The 25244-nt window shown below is 32.4% G+C and overlaps 1 protein-coding gene across 1 annotated transcript in view; it reads right to left on the minus strand.

The window, feature by feature from the left end:
- LOC108913897 (serine/threonine-protein phosphatase 4 regulatory subunit 3) overlaps window positions 1-23114 on the minus strand; it is a 37044-nt gene extending 13930 nt beyond the window's left edge. The window contains exons 1-6 of the mRNA XM_018719551.1: window positions 22818-23114; window positions 21437-22722; window positions 17842-18034; window positions 15434-15956; window positions 11913-12246; window positions 6980-7082 (exon numbers count right to left, since the gene is read on the minus strand). Of these exons, the coding sequence (XP_018575067.1) occupies window positions 6999-7082; window positions 11913-12246; window positions 15434-15956; window positions 17842-18034; window positions 21437-22669 (2367 nt within the window). The 5' untranslated portion in view covers window positions 22670-22722; window positions 22818-23114 and the 3' untranslated portion in view covers window positions 6980-6998. The remainder of the gene's footprint in view (window positions 1-6979; window positions 7083-11912; window positions 12247-15433; window positions 15957-17841; window positions 18035-21436; window positions 22723-22817) is intronic.
- Between the last annotated feature and the right edge of the window lie 2130 nt (window positions 23115-25244).

Raw genomic sequence — 25244 nt, forward strand, 5'->3', positions numbered from 1 at the left:
ATTGAAATAAGCTCAACAGTGCAAAATATGAGTAATAACCAATTGACGGATATGATTCAAGTATACTTTTGTTGTAATAAAAATCGTGGTGCAGGAGTCCACCTTTACAGAGAACTATTTCCTCACAGAGAAGTTCCAGAACCACGTAGATTTGTAAGAGTTGAAGAAAATTTGAGAAACTATGGTGCTTTTAAGTTTTAAGAAACCAAAGCGAGAAAAATGTCAATTTAATGAAAACATCAAGTTCGATGCTCTTTTTAATGTTGAAGAAAACCCAAGAACTTCCATTCGAGAAATTTCTAATAATATTAGAGCGTCAAAGAGAACTGTACATGCAGTATTGAAAATGCACGAATTCAAGCCATACATTCCTCAAAAAGTACAGGCATTAAGGAAAACAACGCCTACAATTTGTTTCTTTAGTTGTTTTGTGTTTGTTGTTCTTCGTTTAATGTGTTTTGTGTTTAATTAATGATATTTCGTGTTAACTTTGTATAATGGTTAACATATTTAATTAAATTGTTTTTCTTTTAACTGATATTCCTTGTATTGTTCCTTTTCTGATAACTACAAAATTCTCTTTTGAGTTTTATTTGCTTTGCTGTATTATTTTTTGTTTTCCATGGCACAGATGATTAGTTAAAATACATTTGTCATGAATTAGTGGCAGGTGCCAAATGCAGTATCGACTAATATTTTGTCGTCTTTTCTATAACAAATGCTTTACAAAAGTTCATATACATCGTTGGATTCAGAAAATAAATCTACACAATAATGAATAACAAAAAAACTATATTGCCAGTTGAAGAAAAAAAGTTGACTCGCTTTTCAAAAAAAAAAAGGCTCGCTCTATAGTGTATTTAGAGCCATTTCACTTAATTTTTTTGTTTTTTAAGCCTGTATTTAAATAAATTGCATTAATATGTATTGAAAATCGAAACTTATATTTCTAGGTTGGAATTAAGTATTTGGCCCCAAACTGGCCGTTGGTTATGGTACTTTATCTAATAACACCAATCTAAATTCCTAGATTGACCAAGTACCACAAGCGATTGTTCCCATTTTGCCCCTAAATGACCTTTTGACAAATGTCATTTTGTTTTGACATTTCAAAACTTTTGTTGCACTATATTCCACATTTTTCAAAATTTATGTGCATTTATATCAAAACTACGAAAGATTGTTAATTTCAAGTATTTTCAGTTAAAACGTACATATTAAAAATATATTTTTTACATTCTATAAAAATATATTGGAAATTCAATTATATATTTCAGAGTTGGCAACATATATTTGCCTCAAAATGGCAGTTGATTGAAAGACCTCTTTTTCTCGAGTTGAAATTTATAGTTCCATATGATATTTGTCGAGATAGAATTCCAAGAAGACCCCTGCATCACTTTCTTGGAATTAACCGCATTCAACATCCAAGATAGAACGACATTGGCGTAAATTTCAAGGCACACCTCTGCCGATAAATTTACAGTAGTTTCGATAACTATTTCAACAAATATTGTACGGACTGTATATACTTTTTTTACCCAAACTAGGAATTAATTATTTGTTTTATTTGTGCCTATGCATTATGTAACTTATTATCATTTGATCAAAAACAGTTTCAGTATTACTTATTTATTAACACCATTTTATTTTTATTAATATGTGTAATTTTACCTACATATACAGTATGTCTGGTTTTTCATGTTAACACCCCCTTAGACACAAGTAGGCCAATTTTTTATGGGTAAGGCTCTGAAAGGTCAACGTTTGACACCTATTGGTTTCAACAGTTGCCAAATGATAATCTTGGTGGTCCCAGATTACTTGTATTTAAGGATTTTAAGGTGTTGACACAAAAAACTAGACATACTGTATATCCTGATGACGGTTTTATAAAAGTCGAAACGTCAATGTAGAATAAAGATAAATAACTAAATAATTTAATTGTTGTGTTTAAATGGCTCAAATTTGCAATAGAATGAATTTATTGATGGAATTTCAACTCGTTTTACAAGTGAAGTTTGATACTATCTAATTAACCAACAAGCGAATGTAAATAAATATTATTACTATTATTAAAAAGTGAACACGGTGGCAAGTGCATAAAAAATGCCATGGAAATAACTTGGGGCAAACATCATGCACAACGCGAGTGATAGCTTATGTGAACGAATCCAATGTCGACAGTTTTGAACATTTTTATGCAGATCTGGGCTTATAGTTCAACCAAATTACACTTGAAGAAAAATAAATTGTTACCTAGACTTTTATAAGTGGAAATGGTAAAAGTGGTTATAATAAACCTAAAAAAATTAATGGGTGAGCAGGAGCGGCGGAGGGTTGAAAAGTTATGAAAAATTGTATCATTGGGATTTCTGGCGAAAGTTGACATCAAACAATAAAGTATCCAATACATGCAAAAATCTACAACTCTTGTAGATGTCACTTTTTAACATAACCTCAAAATTTCCAAGAAAAATGCGAACAAAGTTTTTTTCTGATTTTTCATTTTTTATTTCTCATTTCCGCAAAAATAATTTTATTTTAACAAAACTTGCTGAAAGTATACCTTTCTGTCTTAAATATCTACAAACTTTTTTAGATAAAAAAAATCAAGAAGTTTAGGAGATATTCATTTTTTTCGGCCTGAAACACTTTTTTTTCAAAGAAAAATTCTACTTAGAAAAATCATCGTACAGAGTTCTGCTGGTAATCATTTTTTTCGTTTTGACATATACTTTTTGGTGAAATAAAAAAATCTGCGATCACAGCAAAAACATGCTCAAAAATATAAAAAAAAATAAGAAGTGATGCAACAATGAAGTTTTCAGTAATTGTTCATAATTTGTTTAAATTAAAAAACATTCAAAAATTGATTACACCATTCAATTCTACGGAAAAAATATAAAAAAACCGTCTCATTGTTTGACCCATTTTCGCATATTTCTCGGAAATTTTGAGGTTATGTTAAAAAGTGACCTCTACAAAAGTTGTAGATTTTTGTATGATCTACAACTTTTGTATTGGATACTTTTTTGTTTGACATCAATTTTCGCCGGAAATCCCAATGATACAATTTTTCATAACATTTCAACCCCCGAAATCAACACTCTGCCGCCCCTGCTCACGCATTTATTTTTTTTCGTTTATTATAAGCCCCTTTACCATTTCCACTTATAAAAGTCCAGGTAACAATTTTCTTTTTTTTCCCCTCCAAATAAGTTATTTCAATCGGTCTACTACCTATATTACGACATTGTTTTTTTTCTGATTTTGAAAAAAAAATTGAAAAATCTGCTCACATTATTGAGTTCTACATTCTTCCTGTTATAGAAAAATCCCAACCTAAAAATTACTATGTTTTATATACCGGGTATATAAAAAATATAAAATTAAAATTCGTTTTGTAAAATAAATAATACTATTATTCCTCAATTAAAATCCCTGTGCATATCACAAAAAATGTTTTTTAAGCACAATCTACCACCAAAAGTTTTGTTTTTTACATTTCACAAAAATGAATTTAAAAAAAAATAAGCCATCGTCATGTTTGCTGAAATGAATACTGATTAAATAAAAACAAGTCTAAAAATTCATGTAGTGTTAAGAAATATGAAATTTAATTTTTGTAGTTTTGCGCAACTTTTAAACCGAAAAGAGACCCGTTAAATAACTGTAACGATATATCGTTTTATTTAAAATTTGTGTTTAACATGCACAAGACGAAAAGTACCAGACAAAAAATTTTAATAGAAATAAGATAAATTTATTCATCACAATAATTACAAAATTATAGTTAAGAATAAAGTATTTATATTAGTCTAAATGGACACTTCATACTGCTAAGCGCCTAATAGAAGTACGCAACTAACAATAATTGTTTAAATTAACAAATTTATACAACGCTTACAGCCTTTTAATTTTTTTTTTTTTAATTGCTAAATAAATATACAATGGCCGAGGTCCAATTAATAATTTAAGTATAAGGTGTGGAAATAATATAATTTGGTCGAAAGGTTTAATAGCAGTACAGTAGGTGCCAATTAACAGTACGAAGTATTATACAAATCTAAGCACTCCAATGATACTACACACATTTTTAGACGATATATTCGATACTAGACGCTATCTACTGCTAGATATTATAACTTAGCCTACGTAAATTCACAATGTTCTCTATAGAAATTCATAGTTATGAACATTTTTGTAACATTTACCCTTGACATTTGAATTACAAACATCAAAACTGCATAAAAGCGCGTTTACCGCAATATTTTTGCCTAAGAAAACAAAACAATTTTTAAAATCGACCTCCAAAGATCGTATATTTAATAGTTTAAAAAATAATAGGAAATATCCAAATATATTTAACGGTATTATTTTGAACAAAAAATGTCAACGCTAATAAAACAAAATTCTGCTAAAATCACTATTTATAAATTCAGCCAAGTTTTGTAATTAGAAGTTTTTATCTCTTTTCTATAAATATAGTGTGACCTACTAACAAAATGACACTCTGTATTTTTTTTAGGACGCTCCAATTTTTTTTTTATATATGTAGTTGCGTAGTTGTATTTGTTGATTCAATGGTGGTGCGTTTTTTAAGTGATTTTTCCGAAAATCCTTCACACAAATAGGCAACCAGCAATACATTTTTATAGATTTTATTACACATTTTGTCTAAATATGAATGAATGCACAAATAACAGACTTTTCTCTATTCTGACGCAGATATTCTATAAAATGGAGTTCGTTTGAAACTCAAATTACTTTTTGGTGTAAAGAAATTTGTAATGGACCATGTCGCTTGTTCAAAAGCGGCAAATTACAAATTCCTTTACAACAAAAAGTAATATGAGTTTCAAACTAACTCCATTTTATAAAAAATCTGCGTCAGAATGGAGGAAAGTCTGTTATTTGTGCATTAATTCATATTTAGACAAAATGTGTAATAAAATCTATAAAAAAGTATTGCTGGTTGCCTATTTGCTATACAGCCCCAGTGTCTCAAATTTCATCAACATACGAAGATGTACAAAGTTGCACAATTTATGACATTCCTTGGTAAAATAGTCAGTTTATGAGCATAAAATTGAATAATTAATCTATAATAAAAATTTGCACTGCCTAAAATTATGAAATTGTGAAGAATTTTTCATCTCCCTGTATTACCAAAGCCTCCTAAATTTTTAAATTGAAATTTAAAACTTTAAGGCTGTGTATCTAAAAAAAAATTATAGCACATCATAAATTGACAGAATTTCAGATACTAGAGTACGTAGTTGGATTTTTAAAAACAAATCCTAAAGTAACTTTTCCAAAAATCACAGCAGGCCATGGATCTTCATAATTGGTTCAATAGGTACATCTAAAAGGCCACTATACATAAATTTTACAGGAGTGTCCTCGTCCTTAATGGGTCACTCTGTATATACAGGGTATAACAAAAGCACCGGAACGGCAGAATAACTCGGCGGGAGAGCATTTTAGAGAAAGATGTTAAATACAAAAGTTTCAGGATTTCTCCCTGGCTATCCGATGGTGACCTTGAAGATCATTCCAAGGTCAAATGTGATTTTTCAAATTGGACCCTATACTTTTGACCACAGAAATGAGCGGAAAATTTTACGTTCAGATATAACCTTGAGTGACCCCCTCCCTTTTGACCTTGGGGCCCCCACAAGGTCAAACTATGAAAAGTACAGGAATGGCAAAATGACTTGGCAGGAGAGCATTTTAGAGAAAAATGTTAAATACAAAAATTTCAGGATTTCTCCCTGGTTATCCGATGGTGACCTTGACATTGACTTGCATTCAAGGTCACCATCCAGGGAGAAATCCTGAAACTTTTATATATAACATTTTTCTCTAAAATGCTCTCCCGCCGAGTTATTCTGCCGTTCTGGTACTTTTGCTATACCCTGTACAGTCTTCTCTGATTCTAAATTTATTTTGATGCATTACAACTATTAAAGAAAGATTTTGAGTCTATAAACTTAAAACTAAGCTAAACAAAATTCTTGCGTTTTAAATCGACTGTTTGCAGAAATGAACAATGAGTGCACTTTTTTTTAGCTTTTTTAAAAATTGATGTTGAATTAAAAAAGTATGATAACCGTATATACGCTTGGAGATTTTTAACATTCAAAATCATTCTCAAATAATTTAAAAATTGGATTTTGGGATTTTTTTAACCCGAAGGCAATATATATTTCAAGAAAAAACAAACGAGTGTTTCAAAGTTTCCAACTGCAAAAACGGCTTATGCTAAAAATATGAAGTTGTTAAAAAGTGTTGTAGGATTTTTGGCTCAAAATAAGATTTGCAATTTCCTTCATCTCATGTAAAAATTGTGTCTGTAAAAGCTGGAAGTGCGAATTTGATGTTTATAATTTAAATCAAGCGGTAGCGGTTTAGTTCTCGTGAACGATAATTCCATTCTGTCTCTCGAATGAGGCTGAAGACTTTATAAATATGTGACATTATTTACAAGTTATTTTCCTATCAGATACTTCCGTATAAAATTAGGCTAGTTCGAGAGACAGAACACCTGTTCCTTTCAAACTGATGTTAGCGAAGAAAAATTAAATCATACATGGAATCGAATCTCATTTGTGTTACTTATCGACAGTCAAGACCTGTAAATTGTACAATATAACCAAATATCTCTATACAATCGGAAGTTAAAAAAGTTGTGCTTCTGCAACACAGTCATATTGGACTGGAATATGACGTCGGCGCGCGCTTCTCCCACATACACACTTATGATTTATAAATTAATACCATCAAAGAAGTGTACCCTGTCGTTAAAACAAGTACGCTTCTCTGCCATTCCCGGTGCGGTAATGTCATTGTTTCACAACGCAAGTACGTGTTACTGCAGTCACAGCTGGCTTAATAATTGACCGTTCACGCCACACACACTTTCACTATGAGATCACACTTGGTCGCACGTCACCCGAGTCTGTAACGTACTCACCTGCAGATTGTCGACTCGACTATGACAGTCTCGGCCTTTTGGTGACTTCTCCGCTCTCCTCCTCCTCCTCGTCAGAATCTCCACCCTCGTAATCGACCAAACCCTGAAGGATTAAAAAAATACGATAAAACCTTGGATTAATACAGGGCGTTTCGGAAATGAAGGTACGAACAGTAGACCCTAAAATACGATGTTTTAAGGGGTAACGTCACTGCAAAATTCTAAAATTAAATTTTTTATTTGCAATCTTTATTCGAGGGTGTCATTAACAATGTCTTTAAAGGTAAGTTCATGCAGTAGCGATTTTCGAGTTTCGATTTACGGATTTCAATTTGATTGGTTGAAATAAAATATTTTTGACATCAATTTCTTCATTTCAATATATTGCGAGAATCGCAAAATTTAAATATAGGGGGCGGGAAAATAGGAACAGTTTCTATTTTTGGCGATTATCGCAATAATTTTGACTAACTGTGCTTATGCAGTCCGTATAGTTCCATCATTCGCAAGTAATTAAAATACTTTAATGTCATGTAATCTCATTTCAATTAACAAATTATGATAAGTGCCTAGGGGCCTGTTTTTTGCAAGTACTTTTCAACTTTTCACTCCTTATTTTGCACTTTTCTGGCTATTTTCTGTTTTCAAAATTAATATACAAAAAACAGCTGCTAATCTGCACAGTGAAAATGAATAGCTCAAGCTTCTTAAAACGTATAACATTTATGTAAAGAACATTTTTTTTTAAAAAAGAGAACGGCAAGGCAAGTAACAAGAGATTTAAAAGTAACTAGTTTTCGCGTATATTGTAACGTTCACCACATTTTGTAATGTTCTTTTTTAATTTATTTTTAATTGTATCGCGAAACGAGATTGTTTCGAGTTACCCTGTATACGAAAAGTTTAGTTTAAGGATTCAGTATTTTAATTTGAATTGAAGACATTAACAGTAGGCAACCAAATGTTCATTAATATTTTGTAGACAATTTTTGTATTTACTTATCATTTTAATTTATCAGCTCCGATAAGAATTTATAAGAAAAAGGTAAAAGAACTGAACGGGAAAAAAAGAAGCTACACGAATAATAAATATTTACAACTATCATAATATTATAATTAAGTTTTCAAAATATTTTCACTGAGTATTATTGAAAAATTCAAACCATATCTCTGTTCACTAAGCGACCTCATCGGCCACTCCGATTTGAATAGCTGTCAATTTCGATTTTATAATTTTGTAGCGATTAGACCGTTTTAAGTTGCGGAACTTTTACAATAATTCTAAATACGGTTAAGGTTTATGTAGGTACACTTTTGAATGCAGTTATTGTCGTAATTTTGCTAAATGAGTTCCCGCTAGTTTTTTTGGTTTCTACTTAGGAGGGAAACGATGTTCGAGAGCGATTTCTTGGGTGTGTGCTCAGCAACTCGTGGTCGAGGAAACTTATATATCATTTTTCTACATTTTATTAATGCGTGTGTGTTCCATAGACTGGGATATTAGTAGAAAAGTGAATGTGACTGTGTCTCTGTTTTGTGGTGATAGTTTTCTGCCGTTTATCTTGAAGACACAATCTCAGCTTTAGCTGGATCCAAGCAATCTTCCTCCACGAGTTATATAACACCCTTATTACTGATTCTCACATAAAATCCAAGCTGCTTTTCCTCTTGGATCACTCTGGAAGCCGTCCTCCATCCGAGTAAGTACCAGGTTCCTCTGTTCTGTTGTTCTTTTAATTTAAATTTCGTATTTTCTCCCTATTACAGGGCTTCTAATTGAAGGCCCCAAAGGATTTAGAGAACTTTAATTTTTGCTGTGGCCGTGTTAAAGAGATTTCTGCTGGTTGTGGCTGGTTTTCGTGGTGGCATAATCAACAAGACTCCCGTTAGTCTTCATAGCCTGTTGCTGGTTCTTGTGGTGATGTAACCAACTGCATCGCAGAGAAATAGCTGTATAGTGGCTGCCTTGAAGTTATCTACATCCTGCTGTTATCAGATAAGCTACATATTGCCTATTATTCTTAACTATTAATAATAATATCTCTTGCTAACCCAAGCTACAATATACAGGGCTAACTTTAAACATTAAGTCACTGTGCGTCATTTTACGCACTGTTTCATAGTACACTATACCTAACAATAGTTAGTGAAATTTAGTATTAAGGTTTTTGTTTGTCGCTTACAGCTATATATATGTGTATATATATCTTTTTCTCTTATTATTAAAATTTCGGAAAAATTCCGAGTAACTTAATTATATTACAATAATTATTAATTATAAGATTTTACTAGTAAAAATTGTCCACCCAACGTGATCACGTGCGGTTTACATTACGTATTTTATATTCATGTCATTTATTTTGTTCTTGATATGATGTAAATATATATCCTTTTTTTTATACTTGTCTAGTATATTAAACTCACGTCACGGTTCCATTATTCTACTTTACCATTTTACATAATTTGGTACCTATATATATATTTTTTTACTATTCCTTAGAATTAGTAACCGAATTCTAAGCCACGTTTAACCCTAGGGTAAACGGTTACTGGCGCCCTCAACTTAATTAACTGGTCCAAACGTTACCACACGACCAGCTCCGGCTGTAGTTAGCCTAGGGGTTAATAGTGCTCCTTTACCACCAAGGACCAATCACCATCAGGGAAGGGCACAGGTAGGTTCCCGGCCCTCACCAGGAAAAAGGAAGGTAGCAATATGCATGAACAAATGTTAAATTTTTGTCGCATAAATCGTAAAACCGTTAATTGCAACTCGCAAATTGCTACTACATGAACTTACCTTGTGTTCAAAAAAAAAAAATATATTCATAAATAGTATAAATTGGCGATGCTGAAGCCATTCTCATGATGCATGTTGAATTTAAGGCGCTCTACGGCAAGTAGTGTAACTGGCATAAATTTGTATATGGAAAAAATAAAAAAAATTTCTCATAATCTACACGAGTTTAATTAGAGAAAACGTAGAGGATGTTGAAAACATTAATTTTTACATGACTGGCAAACATTTGAACTAAAAAGTTCAATTTTTGACAATTTGTGAATAATGTTAAAATCAACTTATCGAAAATTGCGTACATACTTCTCTTGGGAATATTACTTTAAAGAAATGGTCAAAATTTGTAGTGAATATAATGAAAATTGTTGGAAATATGTTGTGTGGCATTTTAAAAAGTCGTGCTTCAGTAAAATGCCTTTAAAATTCTGGGATATACGGTGTAATAACGTACTTTCATTTGAAAATGCTTCTAATTGGACTCAAACTCTTTCTAGCGACATCCGTTAGTATTAACGACACATATTAGAGAAGTTAGAAATCAAAACGTAAGTCATTAGGCAGATATCTACATGCCACAGGTATTAGTTTCGAAGCGTATGGGAAAGAGCTTGGAATAAAAAAAAAAAATTTGTACCGGCATAAAACTTATTTCACCTTATTCTAGAAGGTTTAAAGCATCCTTTAAACCATTTAAAAAAAAATAGATTTTCTGAAACTTATACGGTGGTCTTACCCCTTATGTAGTTGCTACGTTTGACCGCCAGATGGCGTTAAAATTGGGGGGAAAAAATAAGTTTTTTCCAAATAACTCTAAACTTTTCTGTGCCACTTACTGTGAGCAAACTAGATAATTTATGATACAAATTTCAAAAATATACAAAGTGAATTTTTCTGTTGGGCCATATAAGAAAGGTAATTTTCCCAATATGGTCCTATAATATTGACTTCAAATATATGTTGGCCTTCAAAGATGTAATGGAGATGGATATATGAAACTTTCCGGGAAAAAAATTAAAGCTTTGGGAAAACTTTGTTTTTTAAAATGTCTTCCTTTCCTTTCCAAAAAAATTTCCTGAAGAAATTTTAATAATAATTAAAAAAGAAGATATTAAGGAATACTTATTAATTAGAGATAGTAATTAATACAGTAATATTTTTTTATTTTCTTACATATTCTGCTTTTTTCTGATTGACACTGAAATATGCCTCGTATTTTCTAAAGTTTCGAATTTAAAAATTGATTTCAGATTTCAGTTTACTTATTTTTAGATTCTATATATATATTCTAAATTTGTACATTTTTTGTATTTTTTTTTTAGAAAAACAGTACCATCAATTGAAAATGGTTGAAATGTTGCAATCCCAAGGATTTTCAAAAAATGGGACTTTCCCATCTCTGTTCAGGAAATAATCAAACTTTTTGAGTTGCATGGAGATATTTAGTGATATGCGATCAGTTATTAGATATTTAGTGATATGCGATCAGTTACCTCCTCTGTAACCACATCTTCTTGGATTGTTGATATCTCACTTAGTCTTCAAGATATTGTTATTTGAGTGTAACGTGTTTAAGTGTTAGTGATGATTTTTGAAATGTGCAATTTTCTAGAACAATACAATGTAAAATTCAGATTACTGTCCTACTTCACCCTACTTACTCGCCAGATCTGACACCTTGCGATTTTTTCTTATTTCCGAAATTAAAATTATTGTTGAAAGGACACCATTTACGCTGTTTTCAAACTATTGATGACATCAAAGCAAATTCATCACAAACTTTAAATGTTATTTCAAATGAAGCTATCCAGGATTATTTTGCGAAATACAAACATAATGTGAATAGGGAAGACGAGGACCAATAATGTACAAAATTAATAATAATAAAGTTAGGTTATTTTCTGAACAAACCTCGTATAGTGACAGACAAAACTAGACAAAATAAGTTTTAATGAAAATTCAAGCATCACCTTGTATATGCACAAATTTAGATGCTGAACTATTTTAAATGGTCATTCGCGTCTAGGTTGCCGCGCTCTGCCATTTCATTATGTGCAGCTTCATCACGAAACACCCTGTATATTTTAAAAGTTCATGCTACAGAAATAACTAAAAATTAATCAATCAAAACATACGAACCCTTTTGAATAACTGAGATTTATTCTCACTACTGGACACCACGTTAGTTGTTGGCTGCCCGCTGGCAGCGTTAGCATTGTTATTAAGCACCGTTGTCTTCTGTGAGGAATTGTTGTTTATTTTAGGGCCATTCGCTTCTGGCTGTTTCTTCTCGATGATCTTCCCTATACTCTCGAGATCAGTGTCAAGTTTTTTAGTAAGTATGTCATTCGTAGCCGGCAACACTGTGTCATTGTCATCGAAATCGTCGTCCTCGTTGAACCACATTTCCTCCTCCTCCTCCATCTGACGCTGATCCCTCCTGTATCTGCTGTTCCGCAATATCGACGGAACACTAAAATACATTTCACATGAATATCTTACCAACGTGTGATGTTTTAAGTACCAAAGTTTCTTGACTTTGTAAATTATCCCACAAATTCTTTGCACTGGTTTTCTTATTTAGTCGCAGAGGTAAAATACACCAGTAAGTTTTTTTTATTACAATCTTTCTCGTATAGAAATACAAAGACAGTAAAGAAATGTTTTTGCCAGGATACTGACAGCCTGTTGTTTTCTTAGACACATTTTTCAAATGCATACTTTAACATTTATTTCTACGGAAAATACATAAATAATTTATCGAATTACTTATTTTTACAGATATGTAAATATACAAACAAAATTCATACAAGTATTGGAAAATTAGGATGAAGAGGAGAGATAATATTATTAAGTACTGTTATTAAAAATTATTTTTAAGTTTCGAGCACAAAGGGAATACTGCCTTTTCAAATGCTTTATGTTAAGGTTATTTTAAGTGTTTCAGGTATACAGTTGACATTCTTTCGTGGGTTTTCACTTTAACAGTTCTTAAAGAAGGTATTCAAAATACATCAGCGTCAGTTTTCTCCATAGAAAAATGTTTATTTACATCAGAAATGTTCAAACAATTCAGTTATATATGAATATGTAACCATAAGTAAAAATATTTTGCTTGAAATCTAAAATTTGAATGTGAAATACTCATACACTACAATTTTTCTTAATATGTCTCATAATTAGCCCGCCAAAATTCATAACTAGATTATATGTTCAAAAATTTAAAAAAGTTCTAACACTTTTCAATTTCGTGAAATAACTTGGTACTTGGTCATTTTTACCATACTTCAGTTCTAAAATAGTAGGCAGTCAGTCGTTCTCAACATGTAGATTCGTGTGACAAGTTCTGTCCTCGTAGGCAAAGATAGCCAGCAGTTTTGCTAACTAGGCAAGTGGTCCCTGTGGAAACTACATTTATGTAGATGATGTAACAGTAAGGCCACACAAAATCAGTAAAGCCACTAAAGTACAAACATCACTGAAAAATGAGATGCATAAAACAGTAGAAATGATTGTTAATAAGCATGAATAAAATCACTAATCACTGTTGTTGTCTAAAAGTATGATCATGATATTAAAATTAGTTTTATTATAACTTCATCTTTTATGTTCTTATTCTTGTACTTGCACAATGCACTTATTCCATGCTTCTGAAGTTACCCAATTAATCGCCTCACGCAGAAGTACTTTGACATCCAAATTTAAAAGTTGTGTTATTTTAGGCGACATAAATTTTTATATTCTCCCAGACTAGTTCAATGGGGTTTCACTCACACTGGTATGGTAGCAATTGAAGAAATGTAACACCGTGACCTATAGCCATTTCATCTACTACATATTCCATGTATAGTCTTTCTGGAGTCAGTTGAACATGTATAAAGATGCCTAGCAATAAAATTTAATGAGCTTCATAGGCGTCCCTAAAAGTTTTCTGTTAAAGGTAAAAAATTATTATTGTATATGTGAAAAAATTTCAATTTTATGTTCATTTGGCCAACAATATATTTTATTTATGTCCTCAAACAATTTTATTATATTGATGGTAAATTTCATTTTGTTCCATTTCAAAAGGTCTCCAAAATGCCATGTTGTATTAATATTATTCCACATTGCTGCACTGCACTGCTAGGCAATTTGTCAACCACTTAACAACTGAGATTTATTACCCAGTCGCCCAGTGCAGCTGTGTTATACACCGTTTGCCCGCGCGCGCATTCTTCAACTGGGCATATACATTTCTACTTCCATGTTTAGTTCGACCAGACCTGTTGTATATGTGTATGGGTAAATAAATATGGGAAGAGGTTTTTCAAATATTTCAATGCTGAGTTGCTGCGTCAGCGACCGAACCTGGTACATCCTGCCAACCTCTTGGTTCTTCAATTCAGATCGGAAATACTATAACTGACTTTTCTGTTTTGTGCAATTGTTAATAATTATCCTTTTCAACATCTTTTCTTTATATTCAATATGTTTTCCATTCATCCATTTCATAATTTCTCCTTTTTTCCACATGCAAATATTGCTAATTTTTCTATTTATCATTCATGGTAAGGAGCAATATCTATGATAATCACTGCACCGGATTAGATCTGAGGCAAAATAGATGCAAACCATTTCACTGATAGTAATTTCCTGTTCATTCCGACTTCAACACATGTAAACCATTATCCAACAATCAGCATTCAGTTTCGATATGTTAATAATTAATCACCGTCCTTTCCCAGAGTATAGATACCTTTAATCCGAGAGAAAATCTTTGTAAAAATGTCTGTGGACATTTACATCTTTCCAAACCTTACAGACCATATGCCCTTAATTTATCCAATTATTTTTTTCTGTGTCCCATTCTACAATTGTCTTCTTTTCCAGTAGCATACTTTTTCGATTTCATTTTAAGTAACAAAAATTCATTTCATGCATAGGGGGCACTAAAATTTTTCGGTACAACCTAGCAAAATATCCTCTGTGATTTCAATTTGAATTTTCTTTAATGTTGGAAGTTTATATTTAAAATAAACGTAAAAATTTAACATAAATTTCACTTTTTTCCTACTTGTTTTGCTTTTTTACATTTACACTTTTTAACGCAAGATAAACACTTCTGACAGATACTTTCGTTAGAGAACTGCACATTTTCATGGCATTACTCACGGACATACCTGTTTTTGTGCTCATAATATTTGTAAAATTCGATCATTTACAACTGCCTTAATTATTATCAGATTGGCCACTAAAACCCGCACACAATTCCATTTTTAATAATGTTTGGAAGAATTAAAATGTGAAAATAAAATCACATCACTCCTACTTGTACGCTTATGACATGCACGGAAACACATCAGCTGAGAACTGACACATGACATGATTTTGAGAAGACAAACCATGCCACGATAAGCAAATATAGAAATAAGTGGTTGTAACAACAGAAGATCCAAGTGTGATTGCGCAGATTGGATATATGTATAGGAACACTAAGGGAAATACATAAACTTACTGTCTACTGTTTTGGAACTGAAGTACGGACAATAAAACCGTTAGTTTATCCATTAAAATAAACAGAATTTAGGGCAAGCGGTGGTACTAACATTTGCAGAGTTTTTAATAAATGTATTTAAAGTAACTGATTTGCCAGATAAAAATTAATCAAAATCACTTACCCATCTAAACTGTTTCGCTCTCTGTCCTTCAACTTGTCCTGATGCTGGTCGTAACGCAACTTTAGGGCCTTAAAAGTTTGTACGTAGCATATATCATCAAGACATTTCCCATAGTTCTCGACGACATGTGAACACAGAGTTTTAATATCTTCCAATTTGATAAACTCAAACATTTCTATAATAGCCGAGTCCAGAAGATTGTATCGCCCGTTATTCCTCACAAACGCGTCCACAACGGGGGCAAAGAGATTGCCCTTTATGATGTACCGGTTGTAAAACTCATCTTTCAAGGCAATCAATTTCCTCATAAACCTCAGCGCGCACAGCACGAGGAATTTATGGGTGGACTTCATTAAAACCAAGATTCTACGGAGCAAATCTTTGTTGAGTATGCAGTTTTTGATGTGGTAGGTGTGATGCTCCACGCAGAACGACAACAGCTCTAAAATTAAGCCTAGTAGCTGTACGCTTCTGTAGTCTTCCTTTTGCGGTTTGTCATGGACTGTGTTTTCCAAAAGGGGTGCTGCAAGAAAATCTGTTTCTTTGACATACTGATTGTTACCGGCTAATTTGAAAACTGATTCAATTTTTCTCATTAGATTTATTCAAATGTATTTAAAAAATTGAAAATTTTAAAGGTGACTATCCAAGACACTTCTTCGAAAACTCAATATTAATGGAGTTAGATCATCAAAACATTAATTTAACGAGCGTTCAAATAAAAACGTTGTCAAGTTGGTTCTGAAAATTTGGACGTAGGGGGTAGCGTATAGCAAATGAACTTAGACGTCATCTGTCAAAGCGCTATATCGCCACTATCAATTTGAATATTTTCGTTTTAAAAAACGTTTAAAATGGTGTTTTCTCAAGAACAAAAAGTGGAGTCCTACTTTAGAAATGGACGCAAGATTGATGGAATATGGAAGTATTCTATTGAGGAATGTTTCATAGAATTTCAAAATCAATTTCCCGGCGTTGTTGAGTACAAAATTTTTCAAAGTGCAGTTCAGCGTTGTTAATGTTTTTCGTGAAACGGGCAGTGTAACAAGAAAAGAAGGAAGCAGCCGACCTAAAAAGCGGACTGAAGAATTAAAAGAAAATGTCCAACAAATAATGGAAAATACGCCAAGAACTTCTGTATGTGTTTTATCACAAATGGTGGGAGTATCAGTCGGTACCTGCAACACAGTGTTAAAAAAAGATTTGCGTTTGTTCTCCTATCGTTTAACTTGTCAGCAAGAACTTCATGAAGTTGATTTTCCGCAACGGGCTGTATTTTGTGAATGGTTTTTAAACAACTACGGTGAACTTCATAATATCACCTTTTTTTCTGATGTAGCCTGGTTTCATTTAAGTGGTTACGTAAACTCACAGAATATGAGAATGTGGTCTTCTGAAAAACCAGATAAGTTTTTTGTCGAGGGCCCTCTACACGCTCAAAAAATTGGAGTTTGGTGTGCTCTCAATCGAAGGAGGATTTATGGACCTATTTTTTTAATGGTACTCTTACTGCGCAAAGGTATAGAGAAGATATTATCGCTCCTTTTGTTAACCAGCTGGAAGAAAACGAAATTACAAACTTTTACTTTCAACAAGATGGTGCAAGGGCACATACGGCAGGCGAGACGATGAATATGTTGAGGGAAGTTTTCCAAAATCGACTAATAAGTCTCAATGCTGAACATGAATTTCCACCGAGGTCATGTGATATTACGCCGTGTAATTTCTTTTTGTGGCCTTACCTTAAAAACACTATTTTTGAACTGCCTATTCCTGATTTAAACCATCTGCAGGCTCGACTTATAGACAAGATTCGTGAAATTAACAATACCCTGAGCATCTTAGAAAATGTCTTCAATTCTTTGAGGAACAGGTGTGAAAAGTGCTTGGAACAAGGAGGGGGACACTTTCAGCAGCTGCTTTAATTTATTGTTATAGGAAGGAGGGGGATACTTTCCGCAGCTCCTTTAATTGTTTGTTATTGTTATCACGATTATTCTTTAAAATAAAGTTATATAGTCATTAACGTTATTGAAACTGACAGCTGCTATACAGCTCGTTGAGAAATGAGGTTAAGTTGGTCGCTATAAGCTACACCCTACGTCCAATATGTCAGAGCCAACTTCGACCACGTTTTTATTTGAACGCTCGTTACATATTTTATAATAAGTTTAGTTTCAATTAATTGTTTTGAAATACATTTTTCTCTGAATCCAAATTTGGTAGGGTTATTATTGATAATACAGGCAAAAAAAATTAGGAAAATTGTGAAGCCCTTAAAGGGCTTGAAAAATTTGTCATATCTTTTTTGTTTGATTTTTCAATGAATTAAAAAGCTTAGTATTAGAGACAATTAAAAAATCTGCAATAATTACAATAAATCCATTTATACAAGAATTGTTACTTACCGATAAGAATCTGGACACTGTGCTTATAGAAGAAATTCAAGAAGTCTGTTTTTTCAGATTTATTAACTGAAGCCAGCATATTTTCCGGATCCAGCAATATTCTTAATACTCCCATCAATTGCACTGCTCCTCCTAATTCTGGATCTGTATCGCAGATCATTTGTTCTATGATAATATTTAGTAGCATTTGATCCTATAAATTCAAAACATAAATCATAATATAAACAGCAGTAATTAAACCTTCAAATAAATTAATTATCCATATTTAAGATTAATGAAGTAAACATATTATGAAATTTATGAATCTTTGTACCAGATGATATATTTTTAATTTAAAATAAACATATACAATAATATGAAATCGAGTTCTTAAATCTAATTAGATACTTTTTAAGTAAAAGTAGCCGAAACGAACATGACAAATTATTAAAATTTCATTTACTTATGTTTGATTGACTGAACAGTTACTTGCCACAACTCCTTACTTTTTGTGTGCTGGTCTGTAGACACTCATATAAATTTAAAAAAGGACTCTAAATTGTCTAACTCGTAACTTGAATGAAATACGGCTCAGGCAAGTGACGGGACTTATAACGGGACACTATCACTTTAGGATACATCTATACAAGCTGAGACTTATAAACAGTCCAGTATGCCGAGGACGTGACTTGACGGATAAACTTGTCTGTATATCCTGGGCGAGTGCCTAGGATTTGCACGTTGTAGAATGACGCATCAGGGAAAACCCTTTTTGGAACCCAAAGACCTGAAAGAAGTGTCGGCAAGGAAGCTTTTGGACTTTATTAAAAGGACAGAGCTACTTGCTGAATAGTTTGACCAGTGGGACGCACAAAGGGCCTAAGAAGGCTGCGGTGCTATGGGACTTGAATAGAACTTAACCACAGAAATAAGATGAAGAAGAACTCTTAAAAGATCTTATAAAATAGAACTATTCTAAAATATTCTCTGATTAGTATCATAGTATATGGTTTTTCTTTAAGTCTGGTACTCATCGATTTTATAATTCATGTATCAATGACAGCTTTTATATATCGTCGATGAGCCTTCAAAATGTGACATCTGCATATTTTCAGCAAAATGCGTTAGGTGTAGAATTCGATAGACGATATCAAACCGTGTTATCTTGTTAAAAACAGCCATCTTATTTTCTACAGAATTGTGTCTGCAGTAAAATTAAAAATAACTCATTGAAGAATTAGATAAAATAGATGTCGCATTTTAAAGGCATAACGACGAAATCTAGTGCAAAAATTAATGTTTACAAATTGAAGGTGACATATTACACTCGTAGTAATAACCTTGATACTGTTAACATTAAATAAGTCACTATAAATGAATTCGGTTTTGTCAGACTTTGTTGTCCTTTCCGGACATTCAAAAATATCTGGTATCCCTCCAGAAATATTGAATACTGCGATGAAAGCTATGCTAGATTTGCTGCCAGAAAAATTTAAAAAAGCAGTGTGAAATTGTTTGTAGGAAATTTAAAGAATGATGTCAATGAAACCTGATAAATTTACCTAAAAATATGTTTTCTTATTTTTTGGAAAAGTTTTGAAAATCTTCATTATAATCTGAATGAATGTAATGAAATCTTTGCAGTAACATGTATACATTATAAGCTGATTTTGTTCTAATAAGACAATATATGAATTTGAAAGCGTACTTTTCTGCACTTTACCGACAATGTGCATCATTCAAAACATTAGAAGTGGTATAAGTAGTACTTTTGACATGAAAAAATCGTTTTAATGACTGTAGAAAAATACATCATTAACAATATTAAAAACTTCTACACAAAACATATTTTATAGCTACCTATTACTGCGACAAGTTATTCTAGTAGAGAACATATTTCCAAAATTACTGCTAGCTTGTACATTTAAAAACTATAGTTTAGTTGTTGGTAGTAAAACTTCTTAAAATTGTATGCAGCTCAAATTAAAGGGAATATGAAAAGACAAATTATTATTACTTTTTTGTAATGTATTGTTTGTTACAAATCTGATAGAAATTTAGATGTTAAGGTATTTTTTCAAAATAAATACACAAGGTGACTGGAATTAACAGAAAAAAATTAATAGGAGGTGATTTTATTAATAAAAATAATGGTGTAGGTTGCTATGGCACTTTTTTTCAAACTTAATACACTTATTACTGGTAAGAAATTGCACCTATTAAAAAAAAAACTTGAAAGCCGTAAAGAATGAAAATGGTCCTTTTTGAAATTTATTAACTTTTTTATTTTTTGTTTTTCTAAAAATTAAACAGTTTCAGTTTAAAATATATTTAAAAATTTTGTAAAACGGACTACTTGTTCTAAGTTAATAACATGAAGGCTGGCATTTTATAGATAAGAAATCGCACTTTTAGTAATTAATTAACAAGTACTTCCATCCAGCAAGTGATGAAGCCTAAAACTAATCTAGAGCAACTTCCTTTAGTAGGTACCGTAAGTTCTAAAGTTCTAAATATTTAATAGGCAAGCAAAATTCAGGAAAAGTAAAATAAACGAAGAAAAATATTTTTTTTCCTTATTTTGAATGTATTGTCAGTAGTTGTCTTATGCCCTGAAGAAAACTTATATAACTGGTACAGTGAAGAGAATCACAATGGTTAAAAATTTAAATTTAATAATTTCCCAGAATTTTAACAACAAATGGTGTCACAAAAAATAAATGCGGTTTTTCTTAGAGACAGTTACAAACAACAACAACAACAACAAACAAGAATTTATATTTAGAGTTGGATTAACCTATGGTGAAGCACGGAGCTACAAGTTTCACGGATGCCCTTTTTCTAATAAAAACCAAAAAAAAAACCAAACCTACACACTTTTTGATTTCATTTTGCCAGATCTTGCCGAGGCCCTCCGAACTCGTGAGCACCAGGGCTATAGCCCCCCTAAAGCGGGGCCTGCTTATATTCTTAATGATCTTTAAGAGGAATATATTTAATTACTTGAAAAAATATAAATTAAAAAAGTCATGATCAATTTTCATGCAAATAAGGGCATTTTAAGCCCTTTAGGGCTTTAGAACTTTAATAAATTTAATTGTATGTGCAATCTTGTTCATCAAATTTGGAAAAAATTGTTACACTGAAAAGAAAGATACGGAAAAAAAATTAATTAATAAAATAACATCGAGGTTAAATAAACCATATTTTCACAAGTATGTAGGTACCTCCTAAATCTTTTGCTCATAATTTAAAGACGCCCTGCATGTACAGCTCACAAAATTTCATATGAAATAAACCCTTTACAAAAACATTTTTGTAATATGTATGTACTACCAGTAATAATTATTTAAAATTAGTTAAATGTAATTGTTAAGAAGAATTGTAAGAAGCTGCATGAAGTCTATAAAAACAAATTAGCTATTTATTTTACTGTAAAAATAATTTCAAAGTATTTTCAAAAATGAATTTGATTAAATGAATTAAAAAGTAAACTTACATATTTCTTTGTAAACGTCATATATGAATCATTTTGGTTTTACGGATTGCAAAATATTTAGACCGTTATTCTATAATCCTGTAATTATTGTATAACTACTTATAAAAAAAATTATACCTCATCAGTGTTGCTGGCTTGCTGTAGGGTGTACTCCCGCACTACAGAGGGTGAAAACTCGACAATATACGTGAGTATATCTATGGAGGCAGTCTTGGTCTTCTGGTCATCCATAGCCAAGGTGATTTCCAGCGCAGGCAATATCCCCAGAGTTGTCAAAGTTTTATAAAACGACTCTTTAGCTTGGGGTTGCAAATTTTGCGAGTAATTACAAAACTCTTTTAAAAACAGTACCAAGTCCCTTCTTTTAAAATCAGGTGTGTTTAAATCAGTTAACATAGTAAACAGTTCCGTCAAAAACTTTTCATCCTCCTGGACCAAGGATACTATTTCGACTTTGTTAAAAAATATAAAACTGCTTAGTGTTGATAACATGTTCTCCTCGAAAACGGAAGGCGTTGGAAGGACCACGTCTTGTATATACTGAACACGGAAAGTTTGATGAATTTTTGACAGCAATTCGGCATTCTTTATGGGAATGGCTTCTCTGAACTTGGCCTGCTGCCGTAAATATTCTCGATGCCTTTTAGGTGATGGAGATGCAGGATCGTATTCTAAACAACCCACGACATCGAAGATTATTTCATCACTAAACATAACCTCAAACAAAACATTTTTATTTAGTAGAAATATATTTTTGAATATGTCGTATAAATGGTGTAACCCTTCTGTATTCTCTAAATCTTCACACATGTGAAACAAATTAATAAGTTTTCGTATATAACTTTCACTTTCTATAGCAGCAGCCAACTTTTCTTTCCTCATCGGGGAACTTAAACAATTGCTTATTAATTCACTTATATCTTCTAAACGACTAAGTTCACAACTCGGTAATTCAATTGGTGGAGCAGAATCTGACATGTCATCAAACCGCTCATCTTCAGATTCTTCAACAATATCTTGTGTAATTTCGACAGAAGGATCCTTACCTTGAACCTGACAAATTTTTTCCCAAATTTCATCACAACCTAATTTTTCCTGAAAACTTAATGCTAAATCAAAATTGTCACCTTCTGACCACACAATTAAAGTATCTTGTTGTTTTTGGTAGGCAGTGTCTGGTTGAATTTTAGATTCTAACAGTAGCGACCCATCACTTTCTGCACGCACAAGTAATGATATTCCTTTTAATCGATCCACATATGATGAAGAAACATGACCCGTACCCCTATCGTCCCATTGTCTATCCGCATTTAATGCATAAAGTTTTACTCTTCTTCTTGTATCAGTCATGATTGTAATTTTCTAATCCTTTTCAGTATACTGGCAAATTTCCCACATTCCGCCTGCAATAAAAAATATAAAATTTGACATAATATAATCATAAACATAACATTAATGTCAACTTAATTACTTAATCCCAATAATCTTTGGAACTTACTTCTTCGTTAAAATTTAATAACAGATCTCTAACCAGAATAATTTACAGAAAAACCCGTTAATTACAATTTATATATCACAACCTTTGTATGAAAATTTTACTAATTTACTAAATGCAAACACGCTTATCCAAAGTACACAGTGCACATTAAGTAAATAGACATATACCATCTCAGCCTCATTAGAAACATTGAGATTTTTCTAATATGACAAACTGTGTTTAACTTTTACTTTCCTAGTAAGATATTTTTGACTCATTTTCGTAAACGGACACAACACTAATCATCGCCATATTGAATTCACAACAACGCTCAAATGAAGTTCACAAGGGCAAACGCAAGGGCACTGCGCATGTTAAAGCGCCAATTTTAAATTTATATTTCGGCTGTGATATAATTTCTATGTACCTCTAATTGTAAGCTTTAAATAAAATGGTTTCACTAACTTTTTGATGATACGCATTTTGTATTTGGTAATTAATATAATTCTGGATAGGTATTTAAGGGCTTTTATATTTTTAATTCTTATGAATTCCGGGTACAGTATCTGATACCACTTCAAATGGAGACAATTCCACAAATAGCATAATCATAATATGCTTTATGCCCACCTCCCTTTAATGACATGACTTATTTGCAACAGGTGATGATAATATACTTACTGGTCAAAAAAAGCCATTAGTTTTATAAAGCTCTGTATATCTAATAAAAAAAGAAATTTGTAACTAGGTACCTAAAGCTAAGTTTATACATTTAAATACCTATCTAGTGTAACAGTCAAAATACAACATATAGGTATATTTTTTTTTGTTTTAAAAAGAAGTTTTCTAGGTGACGATGGTATATAAAATTTAGCATTTTGTTTCACACAATTAAATCATTCTGTTTTAAATATTGAATTTAGTTGGATTGTTGAATTTGAAAATCCCGCTCTAACGTCAAACTTTCCTTTTATAGGATGACATCAAGGACAGGGTAGGCTCTAGACTATTATAGGTCCAAATCACCATAACTATTTATACTCCGCGGTCGAAATTATAGAGAGTGACTAAGACATAATATAAAAACATTATTACCATAATGCGTATAAAATATAAAATGATTTTTATACGGTTCAATATCATATATCTTTGTGCCGCTCGCTACGCACATCGATAGAATCTATAATCGTCTAGAGACCGAGTTACACTGAACGTCGATCTATATTCTATCTCTCTTTTGCACTTGGTAGGGAATAGGGAAATGCTTTTTTAGTGGGTGTAAACGGACTTGATTTAACCCGTCCTGAGAAACGTCATAGCATAAGCGTAGACGAGGGGTCTAATTCCATGGCTATAATAAATTTATAAATTAAAAAAACACAATTGGGACGTTTTAAAATGTGGTATTTCTCGTCCTGGTGGTTCGACGATCGAATTTTGGAAACATCGGCGATTTTGTGCATCTTCTCGGCCATGTCGGAGGTGTACGACTTCGTTCGTGTGCCTGCCGACATCGATGCGGTCTCCGGAGCCATTACATATTGATCGCGCCGTCTGCGAAGCTTCATGCGGAATCTTCGAAACATACCCAATTTTGTATATTATCTCTTAATGATGTTGGATGCGCGCAGCGTTCGCCTGAGTGTTTGCTTGCACCGACATGACGACGTAGCGGGCTCTGGCGCGATGGGAGGCCGATTGCGTCGTCTGCGGCATTTCGCGTGGTATGAACGTCCGCAAATTTTTCAAATGTAGTGCGAATCCGTTTTTTCAGTTTGTGGAGCTGTAACGAATATTGTGGATGCTGATTTTATGCGGATTGACAAGTGCATTGGAAACATATTAAGCAAGTTCGCTCGCCTTACATTCTACGACATTATCTCTGACCTACATTACATAAGAAACGCGCAGACATGCACGAAAATGCCTATACTCCGCGGTCGAAATTATAGAAAGTTAGTCAGACATAATATAAAAACACTATTACCATAATGCGTATAAAATATAAAATGATTTTTATACGGTTCAATATTATTTATCTTTGTGCCGCTCGCTACGCACATCGATAGAATCTATAATCGTCTAGAGACCGAGTTACACTGAACGTCGATCTATATTCTATCTCTGTCTTTTGCACTTGGTAGGGAATAGGAAAATGCTTTTTTAGTGGGTGTAAACGGACTTGATTTAACCCGTCCTGAGAAACGTCATAGCATAAGCGTAGACGAGGGGTCTAATTCCATGGCTATAATAAATTTATAAATTAAAAAAACACAATTGGGACGTTTTAAAATGCTGTAATAATTAAAATGGATCAAAGTGCCTGTTATAGCAAACCGTAAAAAATATTAGATGTTATGTTTTATTATCTTTTTTCATTATTTTCTATATCTTGTTGCCTTTTACGCAGACACGCCAATGGATTTTCGTTCCCGGCACGCTTCATCC

Source organism: Anoplophora glabripennis, unplaced genomic scaffold, assembly GCF_000390285.2.
Source record: "Anoplophora glabripennis isolate ALB-LARVAE unplaced genomic scaffold, Agla_2.0 scaffold775, whole genome shotgun sequence".
NCBI lineage: Eukaryota > Metazoa > Arthropoda > Insecta > Coleoptera > Cerambycidae > Anoplophora > Anoplophora glabripennis.